Source organism: Babylonia areolata, chromosome 1 (assembly GCF_041734735.1).
Source record: "Babylonia areolata isolate BAREFJ2019XMU chromosome 1, ASM4173473v1, whole genome shotgun sequence".
Lineage (NCBI taxonomy): Eukaryota > Metazoa > Mollusca > Gastropoda > Neogastropoda > Buccinidae > Babylonia > Babylonia areolata.
The window spans coordinates 64,155,073-64,169,527 of NC_134876.1; the positions used below are offsets into that span (position 1 = coordinate 64,155,073).

Sequence of the window (14,455 nt, forward strand, 5' to 3'; positions counted from 1 at the left end):
TTATCATACTTGTGTGTTTGTTGTTCTCAGTGTGGTTTCTATGGGAGCAAATATGCTTGTATGTATGTGTGCATGCTTTGATAAACTATCCATTGTGTATGTTTGTTGTGCTGAATGTGTTTGCTTTGGGTGCATACATGCTTGTGTGTGTGTGTGTGTATACTATCCATTGTGTGTGTGTATGTGTGTGAATAGTGTGTGTGTATCAATGTATGTGTGGTCATTTTGGGGAAGAGTTTAATTGTTTGCACGGATCTTTCATTGTCTTGTTTGTCATTGTATGGCAGCTAATGAAGTATTTCATAGGAGGGAAGGGCAGGGACGGGAGTACATAAAAAAAAGAAAGGAACACTGGCTGATAGAACTTGCAAATTCCTTTCTTAATGTTGTCTGATATGAACAAAGTAGTAAAGAGTCAGGGAAAAAACAGAACCCACTATTTTTATAGACAGGTGATGGATTATGATACTTGTTGTCAGATTAGAGTCGTTTTCTTTGAAACAGGGACACTAGTGATCAAAAGGCATTGGGTGCTGGAAAGAATGGCTTCCATCCGCAGACTTCTGGTGCAGTTGAAACTTCTGAGTCACACCCCTTTCCTCTTGCTGGTAGGTTGACATGCCTTCTGAGGTTTAGCCGAGTGGATGTCACATTGTTGAAATGCATACAATTTTTATTCATCAGTTATAAAAAGGAAATTGTTGAATTACGTACAATTTCTATTCATCAGATATTACAAGAAAAAAAATGCCTCTTGCAGTTCTGCACCACTTCTTATGAAGCCTGTTGCAGGTGATGAATTTTTCAAGAGTAAATTAGTTATCAATGGTCACCTGGTATTGGGTACTGTGTCTTCCTTTTTGTCTCAGATGATTAATTTTTCCAGGGTAAATCAGTTATCAATGGTCACTTGTTATTGGGTACTGTGTCTTCCTTTGTTTTGGAGACGTAGAAAGGTATTTACTTTTATTTTTGTGTGTTTTTTTTCCATCCTTTATTCATTGGATTTTGAAATCAGCAAGTCGTAAATCTATGTGCTTTGATGGTGGCGTTATGATGATAAAGTTAGTATGCTTGTACGGGTATTTTTATAAACTGCAAGAAAATGGATTTGGGGTGTGTGAGTGCATGTGCATGTCAATGTTTAAGTCTGTATGCTGGTGCTGAAGGTAATTCTGGTTCAATATATTTTTCATTGTAGGTGATGCTCTGGAAACCAGCAGTAGTAGTCTGTTCATTGACTGTGATGAAGGAAAGCCTTTCTTCATGAAATCAAGGGGAAGTGAGCAGGTATATGATACATTCATACCTGATGGATGTATGTAGATCTTTCCTCTGTTTCTTTTTCACATATGCATTCTGTTGCTTCATTTGTCTAAAATTATGAGTCCTTTCTGTAATTCTGTAAAGTCTAATAAACAATGGACATTTATGACTTGCATTTCGGTTATGAATAATACAATGATCAAGGACAAGTAATAATTTAGTATGTCTCACATTTGCATACATGATTTCGTACACATGTGTAATGACTGAGAGAAAGATTTTCTGGTGTGAGGTGCGTCTTTTAAAGTCACAGGTCATGTCAGATAACCTCAAGTGCATATAGCACTGAATCATTTGAGTGTCCAAAGACACTTCACCTGAACTAGTTTTCTGGAAGATCAGTATTTCAATCAGTCAAAAAATTTATTGTGATGTAAACATGTATGTAGGCTTTTAAAAGAATTATAATGTTAATGCACTACATATTTCTTTTATGATGTCAGATGAAGCTGTGTCCTGATGGTGCTCAACAAGTACCTGTGCTAACAGGTATGTTATGATGATCACATTGTGTGAATAGTTTTATGTTCTAAATCACATGTGATGTATGTATAACATATAGAACTCATCCCTTTCAACCAAGTGAAGTTCACAAGGAAAGTTATAGGTAAGAAATATTATTGATCTCTGTGTATCTGATTCAGACCCATTTACTTGTTTCAGAGAAGAACATGAGCAGGGAAAATAAAAATGTTAACCCAGAGTCTTTGTATCGGTTGTCCATGCGTGTGTGTATGTTTATATACGTCCAGGACAAACTTTAAATTTTGTGCCTGTTTTTAAGAAACATGGCAGATGATGGTTAAAAAATGAATCAGAAGCAGACAAAATGTGCAAGGAAAAACATAGCAGAAAACAAAACCTTTCCACTATTCCAGTAAAATTCCATCAATGAGAGTCCACATTTGTTAACACACATGATTCAGGCATACAATCTTCAAGGTATGTATGGTAAATGTTTAAGTTATTGGCCAAACTTCAGTGGCAAGTCATTGGTTCCAGGTTTCCTATAGACTTTGTTAAATGCTTTTGGTTTTAGAGATCATGTCTCATTACACCAAACACAAGGAAAAAAGAAAACTCCCACACAGTCTGTTCCTGAGAATAAACTCCTCATCTCCAGCAAAGTCTGTTCCAGCCATTATCACAAGCTTCATATGCTTTTTAGCCAGCTCAAACCAAAGACCTGAAGGAATCTGGTGAACAGTTCTTCTGTGCAGTGCCCCAATAACTCTTAACAGAACTGAGGGAGAAGAAGAAGAACCAAAGAGAAAGAAAAGAGTTTATGTGAAAAAAACAAACAAACAAGAAAAAACATGGCTTGATTTAAAACAAAACTGAGGTTCATAAAAGAGAGACAAGACAAAATTGAGTTAATGCCAAAGGATGTTCAGCTTCTCTCTAGGTCCTCCTTGCCTAATCTTCTTTGTTTTTTCCTGTTGGAATAAGATCACAGATCACAGATTTAAGGTTGTTAGTTAAGAAATTGAGCCATTGTCATAAGAGGCAGTCCCATTCAGAAGGTTTTAATGTTCCACACTCATTTATAAAATGCTGACAGTCAGCTGCTGTGGTTACAGGGGTCCTTTCATGGCTTTATAAAAATATTATTGCCACTGTTTCTGTTATCATGTTTTAAAGTTTACATCTGTTGGGTACATCACTGTCGCCAAGATTATGGCATTATCGTGACGGGTGGGGTGTGTGCGCAGCTTGGCAGGTTTACATGTGTGAAAACTATTGTACATTAGTATGTCAGCTGAAGCACAATGATATGTTGCCTTTTTTTGCACTTTGGTCATGATAATTCTGACCAGTCTGTCATAGAGAGTTCACATGTGTGAGGAATATGGCATGTAAGCATATAAGCTGGACAGCTTAGGAGCCTGTTTTATTCAGTGAGATGTTGGAAAACTGATTATCTATTTGTTTTACTCAACAGATGCTGTAACCTTGCTCAGAATGACTTCAATGTCATCCCAGCAGTCAGGAAGCAACAGTTGCAATGTAATCAGCACACAATACTCTCATAGCCCTAACAGACAGATTTATTCCACTCTGGATGCTGTGGATTTTGGCCACCACAGGCCAGACTACCAGAACATAGTGCAGCATTGTTTTGATGGGGGTTTTCAGACCACTGAGGTAAAAAAGGACTGTGTTATGAAGAACGACATTGACGAAGATGAGAAAGTTGATGTGTCTGTTGGTGATGACTTGCAGACTGTTGGTGGTCAATGCATGGAATGGAAAAGTGTGCCAGTATCATGTAATGAGCCTGCCTCTGTCAGCAGAGAAGACAGCATGGTATCACCTCTGCTGTTCCCTCAGTATACCCAATCACGAGTGTCAACAATATCTGTCAACTGCACACAAAGAAGAAATAGAAAGCTGGTACCGGTGGTGACAGACCCAGAGGAGGTGGCAACAAAGGGAACATCACCAGTGGATGAGGAAAATGAAATTACCAACAGAATTGTTTTGGAGGGTACAGACTTAATGTGTAAGACTGCCACCCCCAGCGAACAAGAAGTGAATAACTTGCCAAAGACTGCAGCCACCATCATTGAATCTTTTCCATTGAATACATACACTAGTGATTCTTTGACAAGTTTTGCTGATGTACATCCACCAGCACAGAGTGGTAAGGAAGTTAAGGACAGCCTCTTACATGGTACTGTGGAAAACCTAGACTTCAGTGGATTTACTGACAGTTTTCCAGACTCAGATCAAGGGGAATATCAAGTACTTGGTGCTTTCTTCGTGACCACAGCAGGTGAATGTGTGTCACAGTTAAAAGGTGAAAGAAATGTTGAAGATGGGGAGCAGCAGAAAGATGTGGGTCCAAACATTGATTCTGCTCTTAATTTGGTATTTAAATCTGATGAATCAGTCTGCAGAAAAACAGATTTACAGAAAGTCAGACAGAGCAATTCCCTGGAAGACATGTGTTCAACCAGCACAGCATCCTCCCCAGGTATTGTTATTGCCAATGATGGTCTGGACTATGGTGAAGAACTGGAGGACGATTTAGCTGCAGCAAAACAAGACAATGATCAGTCACAGATATTTCTAACTGAGCAGAATCACAATATGAAAGACGTGCAACGACAGAAAAAGATCAGCAGGTTTGCCAGTCAGTTTCAGACATTGCATCCTCACATGCATCCACTTGGTAAAGAAAACCTCTCTGGGATTAGTCCTGGGAAAAATAACACCAAAGTCTTGAAAGCAAATAGAAGAGCTTGTGAACCACATTCTGATCATTTTCAGAGAGTATATAAACATGTGGCAGCATCGGCTGCTGTATTATCACCTGCAGCTCCTACAAACAGCCCTCCACTGGATATCAGTCCAAACACAAACATGGAAGACACAAACAGAAACTGGCAGTGTCAAACAGTTCAGCAGTCATGTTCATCAACACAGTGCTCTACTAATGCTTCTCACTTCCATCCAGATCACCTCAGAAACAGGCATCCTGCATCACACACTGACTTGGAAGCCAGCAGGGTTTTCCAGCATGATTTTTATCAAGAAAAATATCCAAAGCAGACTGGGCAGATATGTTCAGAAGATGATGTTGCTGCTTCAGGTGGAAGTTCCGTTTCTCAGTGTGTCCTGAAGGAGGCGGTCACCAGAAACACAGCCACAGCCAGGACAGTGGGACTGGGCAAGTTCAGGAGGCCAGGTGTGACCACTGTCAGTGGCTGTCTGCCAAACTCCCAGGTAATAAGATATTGCTGGTTTTGTTGTTTTTTTTTTTTTTTCAAACTGATCGCATGAAGCCACACATCCTTGTGCAATAATCTTCTCATTCCTGGTTTTGCTGTATATTTGTGATTAACTTTATTTCAGTATCTGATATACATGATTGGTATTGATAGTCAAACTGATTAGATAAAAACCATACTTCTGTGCAACTCTCTTCTCATTCCTGGTTTTGACTGCAAATTTGTGAATAATTATAATTATTCAGTATTTCAATACTTGTATACTATTATTGACTTCTTTGGTCAAACTGATTTCATGAAGCCATACTTGTGCAGTTCTCTTCTCACTCCTGTCTTTGACTGCAAATTTGTGAATAACCGCATATTCTGTACTTCAATATTTGTATACCATTATTAACTTATGTAGTAAAACTAATTGAAACCATAGTTCTTCTATGCATTTCTCTTCTTAATCCTGTTTTGGACTGCAAACAATTATAAATAAGTTCATGTCCAGAATTTCAATACTGTTTTACTATTATTTACATCTAGGGTGAAGTAAAGAGAAAAGAAAACATTATCTCTGTGAATTGTTTTGTTTGGTTTGTACTGTCTGAAATAAGTAATTAAATTTAAAGTCATGGGAATTGACTATTGTTCAATAACTTCTTCATATTGTTTAGTTTGATTGTTCATTGATAAGTTATTCACACTGTTGTGTTTGTTTATAGATAACTTACTCATATTGGTGTGTGTAATTGTTCATTGATAACTCATTTATATTGTTGTTGTTTCACAGTATCATGTCTAAGAAAGAATCCTGTTTTCATTTAGTTTCAGAGCAGCCTGTGCCATGAGCTGCAATTCTGTGGTAGAGAGGAAGTGGAAAGGCAGGCGACACCTGTGAGACAGGTGGTTATTCCTCCCTCTTTCCAGTCGGTTGTCACCTACAAGCAGGTCCTGACTGCATCACTTACAGGTTTGCCGAAATGATTGGTTGTTGTGGAATGGATTGTCAGACATTGGAAACATCTTTTTCACAGCCCAATCTTATATATATATATATATGTGTGTGTGTGTGTGTATGTGTTTGTTTGTTTTTCAATTCAGCGCCTGAAGTGTTTTGTGTTGATCATTGTGTTTGATCTTAATAAACCACATGTACTCCCCAAGTATGTTCCTACTTTCACATGGACATATGTATGCACCTTCATTTGTAATTAACACATACAGCTGCAGACAGGGAAACGTTTTTCCAAAAGGGTGGTGACACACTGTCCATGTGGAGAGCAGTCCAAATTTCACGCAGAGAAATCCAGTGTGCCAAAAAAAGTAACACAGTATGATACAGTACAATACAACGCAATACAGTAAAGTGAAAGATACGTTTGATTTCAGAGTTCCTCAACATCCAGCTGTTTACTGTGGCAAAAATGTACCATTGTGCTCTGTCCAAGGTGGATCTGTCAGCATACATTGAAGGTACAGTCCTTCAGCTGTTTAACATCTAAGGTGTAATGAAAAGAGCTCACATCTGCTTGTTTAGTGTTAGTATCTGTGATAATGTGGCAGACTGTTATCAGACTTGGATGTGAAATAGTTTATAGAATTTCATTTATTTGTATCTGTGTGTGTTTTGATGGGTAAAAAAGCTGTCAAGAACTCATTTGGCGTCACATTGAAACAGGGCCCATAACTGAACTTTGCATATGGCTGAGATTTGCCATCTGTTTTCACACAGTTTTTCACTTTCATTACAACTGTACTTTCAGTCATCTGTATGTAATTCAGAGTGTGACCATTTTCTTTATTTTGAAGCAAATGAAGTGTGTGGGAACTTCATGAAGCTGATTGTGTACAGATGGAGAATAAACTAGCAGGTAAAAAAGAGAAAAGTTACTGTGAAGTTACAGATTGAAAAGGAAATGTTAATTATTAACAACCAAATAGATTCATACCTTTTCTTGCTTGTCATTCTCCAAGTATGTGTTGCATATATACTTCTGTATGCACGTTGGTATACATGTGTGTGTTTATTTTCAAAATGCACTTGGATATGTGGGGAAACATTGTGTTGAAATAGTTAGATAAAAAAAATTTAAAACATGCTTGTGTGCTTACTTATTTATACCTTTATTTTGTTTGTGAGACTGCATCAGTTACAAATGGCTTGTATACTCACTTAGTCCATCGTTGTTCTTTTGATTACCTCAGTGAAGATTTCAGACACATTTACATATGTGTGCCCACTCAGGTTTAGCTCTTCCCACATTTTACCAGCATAGTATTGACATTGAACAGGTGTTGGGACTGAGGGAACTGGGGGAAGCAGCAACCCAGCTTGCAAGTGTGGCAGTGCATCTAAGGTAGCGCAGGTGAAAAAGGAGGGGCCCAACAAGGGACGATTCTTCTACGCCTGCTCTGCTCCCCGGGACAAACAATGCAAAGTAAGGAAAGAAAACCTGACAGTGCAGGGTCTCCTTTGGTATGTGGCCTACAGGCGACCTAACATTGATTGTTCCTTGAGGACTGCCGATGTTGGGACTGTAACAGATGAGTTCAGGGTGTGGCTGTGTATGGAGGACTTGGAATGAGTGGCTTGTGAGTAATGCCTCTAAAAATGGTGCAGACATGTTGGAGCAGCAAAAAAAAAAAAAAAAAAAAAAGAGAGAGCTTGGTGTTCTGGAAAAAATGAAAAAGCATTATATGGTGCATGTATTATGTGGATTATTGATGGAGAGAAGCCAGAAACAATCAGTAATATGAGTATATGAAAGCTATAAGAGGAAAAAAAGATGAAAGAAAAGAAAACCTGCACCTCATGATTATCACTTTCAAAACAAAATATGTAGTTACTCCACCTTCTACCAAGTCATATCAGACCTCTTTGTCAATTACGAATTAGTAATATGACAGTATGAAAGCTACAAGAAATTGAGGAAAAAGGAGAAGAAAAAAAAAAGACTGTGTCTCAAGATTTTCACTTTCAGACTAAAATATCTAGTCCCTCAACTTTCTACCAAGTCATATCAGACCCCTTTTGTCACTGGGAGCAGACAGTTGATATATCTGGGAGAGAAACCATACTGAGGGGCAAATAACAAAAAGAGACAATGGAGTGAGAGAAATGATGAGGTGAGATGGGCCTGTCTGTGGATGGGGATAGGAGTTGGATGCACTGGCGATGGACTGCTGGTTGCCCAGAAACAAACTTGCATTATGATTTAGATAACACTTGAAATAGCATACATGCAGCTTGCTATGAAAAAGAAAAGGGAATCCAAATTCAGAAATCAGTATTTCAATTGACCCAAAAAATATCGCTTTGACTCAGGAAGTCGTTAGGGACAAACAGGGAGGAAGGTGGCAGAATGGTTAAGACGCTCAACTGCCAATATAGAGAGTCCGTGAGGGTGTGGGTTCAAATCCCACTCTCGCCCTTTCTTCCAAGTTTGACTGGAAAATCAAACAGCGTCTAGTTGTTTGGATGAGATGATAAACCGAGGTTGTATGCAACACGCACTTTGCGCACTGAAAAAGAACCCATGGCAACAAGAGTGTTGTCCTCTGGCAAAATTCTACAGAAGAAATCCACTCTTGATAGGTACACAAATGTATGAGCATGCACTCAAGGTCTGGCTAACCGCATTGGGTTATGCTGCTGGTCAGGCATCTGCTTTGGAGATGTGGTGAAGTGTATATGGATTTGTCCGAATGCAAGGATGCCTCCTTCAGAAACAGAAACCGAAAACTGAAACTGAAACATTCCGGTTTGTTCCCCACCAGTTTTTCCAGTGGGTTGACCAGCAAAGTGGCAGCAGTGCCTCCAGGGGAGGGGGAAGCAGCAGCACATCCATGACCCGACCCAAGTTCAGTGACCCAGCCAGCATCATGGGATATTTCCGTGGCCAGGGATTGGTGCTGCACTGTCAGTGTCAGTTTGTGCGCCGAACTGACAACCCTGCTTTCAAGTTCGGCTTCCATGTGAGTAGGGTGATGTTGGGGACAGAATTCTAGTTCCGATTTGTCTTTGTTTTCCTGTTTTTGTTGTTTTTTTTGTTTTTTGGCTGACATCGTTCCTGTTGTGCCACTGAATTTTGATAAGATTGATGGTCAAAACAGACTTCAGAAAAAAGAGGAGAATCTACATCTATTAGTTACAGTTGCATCAGAACCATTCTGAAAATTTGCAAGAGATCAGTCTTTCTAGGCAGAGTATTGAATTCGTCTAAATTGTGGTTGTTGTTTTTTTGTTTCTTTTTTAGAACTTAGAGAGTTTTATCTCTGTGTGTACTGTATCCAACTGGAAAGAAATATGTACAAACATTAAAGCATTATCTCCAGCCTTGCAATAAAAAACCAACATCAGAATCAAAATGAAGATATTGTGTTCATTTTCATAGTTGTAAATAGAAGAAAAAAATGCATAAAAATGTTAATGATCATGTTCATTTTAATTATCAGTCAAGTTCAGCAGGTAACTAGAAGAATAGAAATTTATATTAACCCCTAGGCTACCTATATGACGAGATAACTCGTCAGCGCAGGCATGTACGTTTTGCTGCCACAATGACGAGATAACTCGTCATCGAAATATTCTGACATTTTCCTGGTTTTCATTGAGTCCGTTGACAAAAATACTGGTACCTTTAGCATGGGGAATCTTTCTAGATTCTGTTCATAGATAGAAACACCATCTACGTCCTGAGGCAGTCCTTTATTTGAACGTTTTGGTTGGGTTACTGCAGTAGTGTTTGCCTGGCTCCTCTCCTCACTCACTCAACAAAATGCTCAAGACATGCGATCATGGTGCACTAAATCAACCAAGACTGCTTTCTTTAGCTGATGCTCAGAAAGAATTGAAGCGTAAATTCAAAGGAAAAGACTAAAGTGATGAACTTTTATCAGACGATTTGTTAGAAAATAAAGGGAGCAATGAAGACACTGGCCAAGATACTACTATGAGTGAGTGATGCCAGCTGTACAGCTGTAGCAGACAACAGAAAGTGACCAAGTTATTAGCAAGACACAGTGTGAGTGATTTTCTTGGCACTCAGCCAACGCGTTCTGATGAGAACTGGATAAAGTGACCATGTGAGAGGGATGAATAGGAGGGGGGTGGAGACCAAGGGGTGTGGCGTCACATCCATGTTATCACTTAGAGTAGTCACAGTGCATTGTGTATCTGTCTCTTTTTTTATTGTGGTTGTTCTAGTATAATTTGTGTGTGCAGGTATCATCCATTTGTCCAGAAAATATATTTTAGTGCAAATTACCTGACGTACGTTTGTAATGAACAAGTTGAAAATTTGACAAAAAACTAAACATTGATTTCAAAACAACATGTCACTGGAAATATATAAAATTGGAAAACATGATGTGTTTTGTATTTTTGTTCATTTACCTTTCAGAAAATATATACTTTTATAGGTCTTTCTCCAGTAACAAAGAGCACAGAATTTTTCGAAAATATGACCCGTTTTTTTTGTGAAAAAACCCTGGCATATAGATTTCACTCAAATCTTATTTCCTGGCAGTGAAAGGGTTAAGCAGAAACTTAGTGGAAGTTACTTTTTGAAATGTGTAATAAGATGCATATTAAAGTCAAATGAGTTTTCACCTATTCCTAAACAGTTGAGTACTTATTTTCCAATAAGACTTTCCTGTTTTATGGGGAGTTTTTTAATGTATTTTTTCGTCTTTTTTGTTTGTTTTTGCACATATGATAGTTTAGTTGTTGGTTTTTTTTTCAGAAATGGGCAAGACCTCAACAGTCTGACAGTGTACAGAAGAAAAATGTGTTTATAAAGCTACTGAAAAAGGATTCTGCAGCTACACATGCTAAAGGTAATTTTGATAGATCACCTTTAGAGTTTTACCACTCTCGTAATTAAAAAAACAACAACTTAACTCAAAGTTTTGTGTAAAGGCATGCAGCTGTGTTGAAAAGCAGCAAACAGATCTTAGAGCTGTTAAGATTTTGAATCTCATATATCCCACTGCCTGTTCAGTGGAAGTTATATTCAGTGACACCATTTTGTTAATGTGCAGGCACAACAAACTGCAATTTTCTGCTTGGGGTTATCAAAGTTTATCTCAAACATTTCTAATCATATTCTGTGTAGATGTTTGTAAATTCAACAAAATGATTTCATCATTGATGTAGATATGATACAAAAGTAAACTTTAGTTTTTCCTACAGTGCATCCCAATGATAGTAGAATGTCAATCCCATCTCTGTATGAGACTTTCCTTTCCTTGATTTCAGACGACCTGTGGGTTGTTTCCAAAAGCCTGCGTTTTGCCAAGGGTGAAACCTTTGTAGCACGCAGTACTTTCCATGGCCCCAACACTCACGGTGAGGTGGCAGTGGACCCTGTTGCAGGCTACTCTGCATCTCTGTGGACTGATGGAAGTAAGTAACAGAAGTGTTTCACTGTAAAAGCTGTTAAATATTAAAGGTCTCATAGACTTTTACAGCCATCAAGGCAGTGAATTCATATCCACTGTGCCCACGACTTGGCATAGGAAGATGGGGCCTTGTCCTCCTCTTCCACCATTTTAACCTTTTATCTTACCAGATTAAGCCTTTTTCTTTCACATTGCTTATTATATTCATTCATTGATTGATTGGTTGAGAAGAGCAAGCTGATATCTGTAGATCAGTATTATCACAGATATTGTTCTTGAGATGATTTTCTTTGTTAGATGAACAATGTATATCTGTCTTGTCAAATTTATTGTCTCCAAAGAGAAAATCATAATATATGTGGTCGTGTTGCTCAAGTTCACAATGCAAACAGAAAATGTGGATTTTAAAAAAGCCATGTACATGTTTAAATAACCAAGAGATGACATAAAATCATAAATTTACGTAATGACTACCAAGTTAAACTCACAGTCAAAGAAGGCTACTCACTTGCGTAGCTTTCGTTGGCGATCCTGCCGGCTTCTTCAGCGCAACTGCTGGGTAGAGAACTAGCAGCTGTACGCATCGCCGTGAGCGAACTCATGACAATGCAACTTGACAGGTGAGGGGTACACCGAAAGCAGGTTGTGTCGGACCCGGTCATGGTTGAGGGTGGGGTTCCTGGCGGTGATGTGGACTGCCTCCTTTACTCCCCTCTGGAACCATCTTGCTTCTTTGTCGAGAACTTGCACATTGTCCTTTACAAAGTGATGTTGGTTGTGGGTCAGATGTTGTAGTACCAAAAATATATGAAAAAAAAGAAACCCTCAAGAAACATGTACTTGTTAAAATGTTTAAAGAAATGACACAAATTACGTTGACAAAACAGAGAACATGTTTGTTGGACAGGTGTGTGCCATGCTGTGCACTGCGGCAATGCTGCCACAGAACTGACGTGTATGGCCAACATTCAGGACCATGTGGACACCACCTCTTTGCCTCTTCTGCCTCACCTGCTTAGCTGCCAGTCAGTGACACACACACATGTGTTGGTTGTTCTGTACTTCTCTCTTCTGTGTTGTTTTTACCAGTCAGTGACACACACATGTGTCGATTGTTCTGTACTTCTCTCTTCTGTGTTGTTTTTACCTGTCAGTGACACACACATGTGTCGATTGTTCTGTACTTCTCTCTTCTGTGTTGTTTTTACCAGTCAGTGACACACACATGTGTCGATTGTTCTGTACTTCTCTCTTTTGTGTTATTTTTACCAGTTAGTGACACACACATGTGTCGATTGTTCTGTACTTCTCTCTTCTGTATTGATTTTTACCAGTCAGTGACACACACATGTGTCGATTGTTCTGTACTTCTCTCTTCTGTGTTGTTTTTTTACCAGTCAGTGACACACACACACATATGTGTTGGTTGTTCTGTACTCATCTCTCTTCATGCTTCGCTCTTCTCTTGTTTTTGCCAGTCAGTGACACACACATATGTGTTGGTTGTTTGGTACTCATCTGTCTTCCTACTTCTCTCTTCTCTTGTTTTTGCCAGTCAGTGACACACACATATGTGTTGGTTGTACTGTACTCATCTGTCATACTTCTCTCTTCTCTTGTTTTTGCCAGTCAGTGACACACACATATGTGTTGGTTGTACTGTACTCATCTGTCATACTTCTCTCTTCTCTTGTTTTTGCCAGTCAGTGACACACACATATGTGTTGGTTGTACTGTACTCATCTGTCTTCCTACTTCTCTCTTCTGTTGTTTTTGCCAGTCAGTGACACACACATATGTGTTGGTTGTACTGTACTCATCTGTCATACTTCTCTCTTCTCTTGTTTTTGCCAGTCAGTGACACACACATATGTGTTGGTTGTACTGTACTCATCTGTCATACTTCTCTGCTGTTTTTGCCAGTCAGTGACACACACATACGTGCTGTTTCGTACTTGCCTCTCTTCATACTTCTCTCTTCTATGTTGTTTGCCAGTCAGTGATACACACACACATATGTGTTGGTTGTTTGGTACTCATCTCTCTTCATACTTCTGTCTTCTGTGTTGTTTTTGCCAGTCAATGACACACACGTATGTGTTGGTTGTTTGGTACTCATCTCTCTTCATACTTCTGTCTTCTGTGTTGTTTTTGCCAGTCAATGACACACACGTATGTGCTGGTTGTTTGGTACTCATCTGTCTTCCTACTTCTCTCTTCTCTTGTTTTTGCCAGACAGTGACACACACACATGTGTTGTTTCATACTCGCCTCTCTTCATACTTTTCTCTCTTCTGTGTTGTTTTTGCCAGTCAGTGACACACACACATGTGTGTTGGGTGTTCTGTACTCATCTCTCTTCATACTTTTCTCTCTTCTCTGCTGTTTTTGCCAGTCAGTGACACACACACACATGTGTTGGTTGTTTCGTACTCATGTATTGTCATACTTCTTGCTCCTCTGCTGTTTTTGCCAGTCAGTGACACAGACACACACACATATATGTTGGTTGTTTCATACATATCTCTCTTTGCACTCCTCTCTTCTCTGCTGTTTTTGCAGACCTTTTCATTAAGCATGATAGTGATTTGTTGTGTTTTGTCCTTTCAGCAGTCATTGTAGATTTGATTAGCAAATAAGGAAGGACATTTGTATTGAAACAAGGGAATATTTTTTCCCCAGTGCCTTTACCGTCTTTGGAACTTTGTTTCAAAAACAAACAAAAGTTTACATTATACTGTTTCAAAAACAAACAAAAGTTTACATTATCCTGTCTGCCCCCCCAAGTTGATATGAATATGAATTTGATTTGACCTGCATACTGGAGGACTACATGTTTATTTATAATAATAATAATAATAAATAAGAGTACATTCAAATAGTGCATTCAAACCTCAAAGCATTTAACAATAACACATCAGATACAAAGTATGCACACACACGCTCACACATGCACACGCCCACACACACACATCACACATGGAAGAAACAGATCCATATAATAC

At 38.8% G+C, this 14,455-nt stretch overlaps 1 protein-coding gene and 1 long non-coding RNA gene across 2 annotated transcripts in view; both read left to right on the plus strand.

Annotated features, from left to right (window-relative positions):
* Positions 1–1,207: 1,207 nt before the first annotated feature.
* Positions 1,208–3,358, plus strand: LOC143294736 (uncharacterized). The gene is made up of 3 exons (XR_013056916.1): positions 1,208–1,290; positions 1,770–1,815; positions 3,269–3,358. It is a non-coding gene; the product is annotated as an uncharacterized LOC143294736 (long non-coding RNA).
* Positions 3,359–4,272: 914 nt separating this feature from the next.
* Positions 4,273–14,455, plus strand: part of LOC143286008 (5'-3' DNA helicase ZGRF1-like) — a 35,457-nt gene continuing 25,274 nt past the window's right edge. The window contains exons 1-9 of the mRNA XM_076593548.1: positions 4,273–4,462; positions 4,922–5,055; positions 5,874–6,018; positions 6,438–6,521; positions 7,341–7,486; positions 8,826–9,023; positions 10,793–10,886; positions 11,308–11,454; positions 12,358–12,475. Of these exons, the coding sequence (XP_076449663.1) occupies positions 4,273–4,462; positions 4,922–5,055; positions 5,874–6,018; positions 6,438–6,521; positions 7,341–7,486; positions 8,826–9,023; positions 10,793–10,886; positions 11,308–11,454; positions 12,358–12,475 (1,256 nt within the window). The remainder of the gene's footprint in view (positions 4,463–4,921; positions 5,056–5,873; positions 6,019–6,437; positions 6,522–7,340; positions 7,487–8,825; positions 9,024–10,792; positions 10,887–11,307; positions 11,455–12,357; positions 12,476–14,455) is intronic.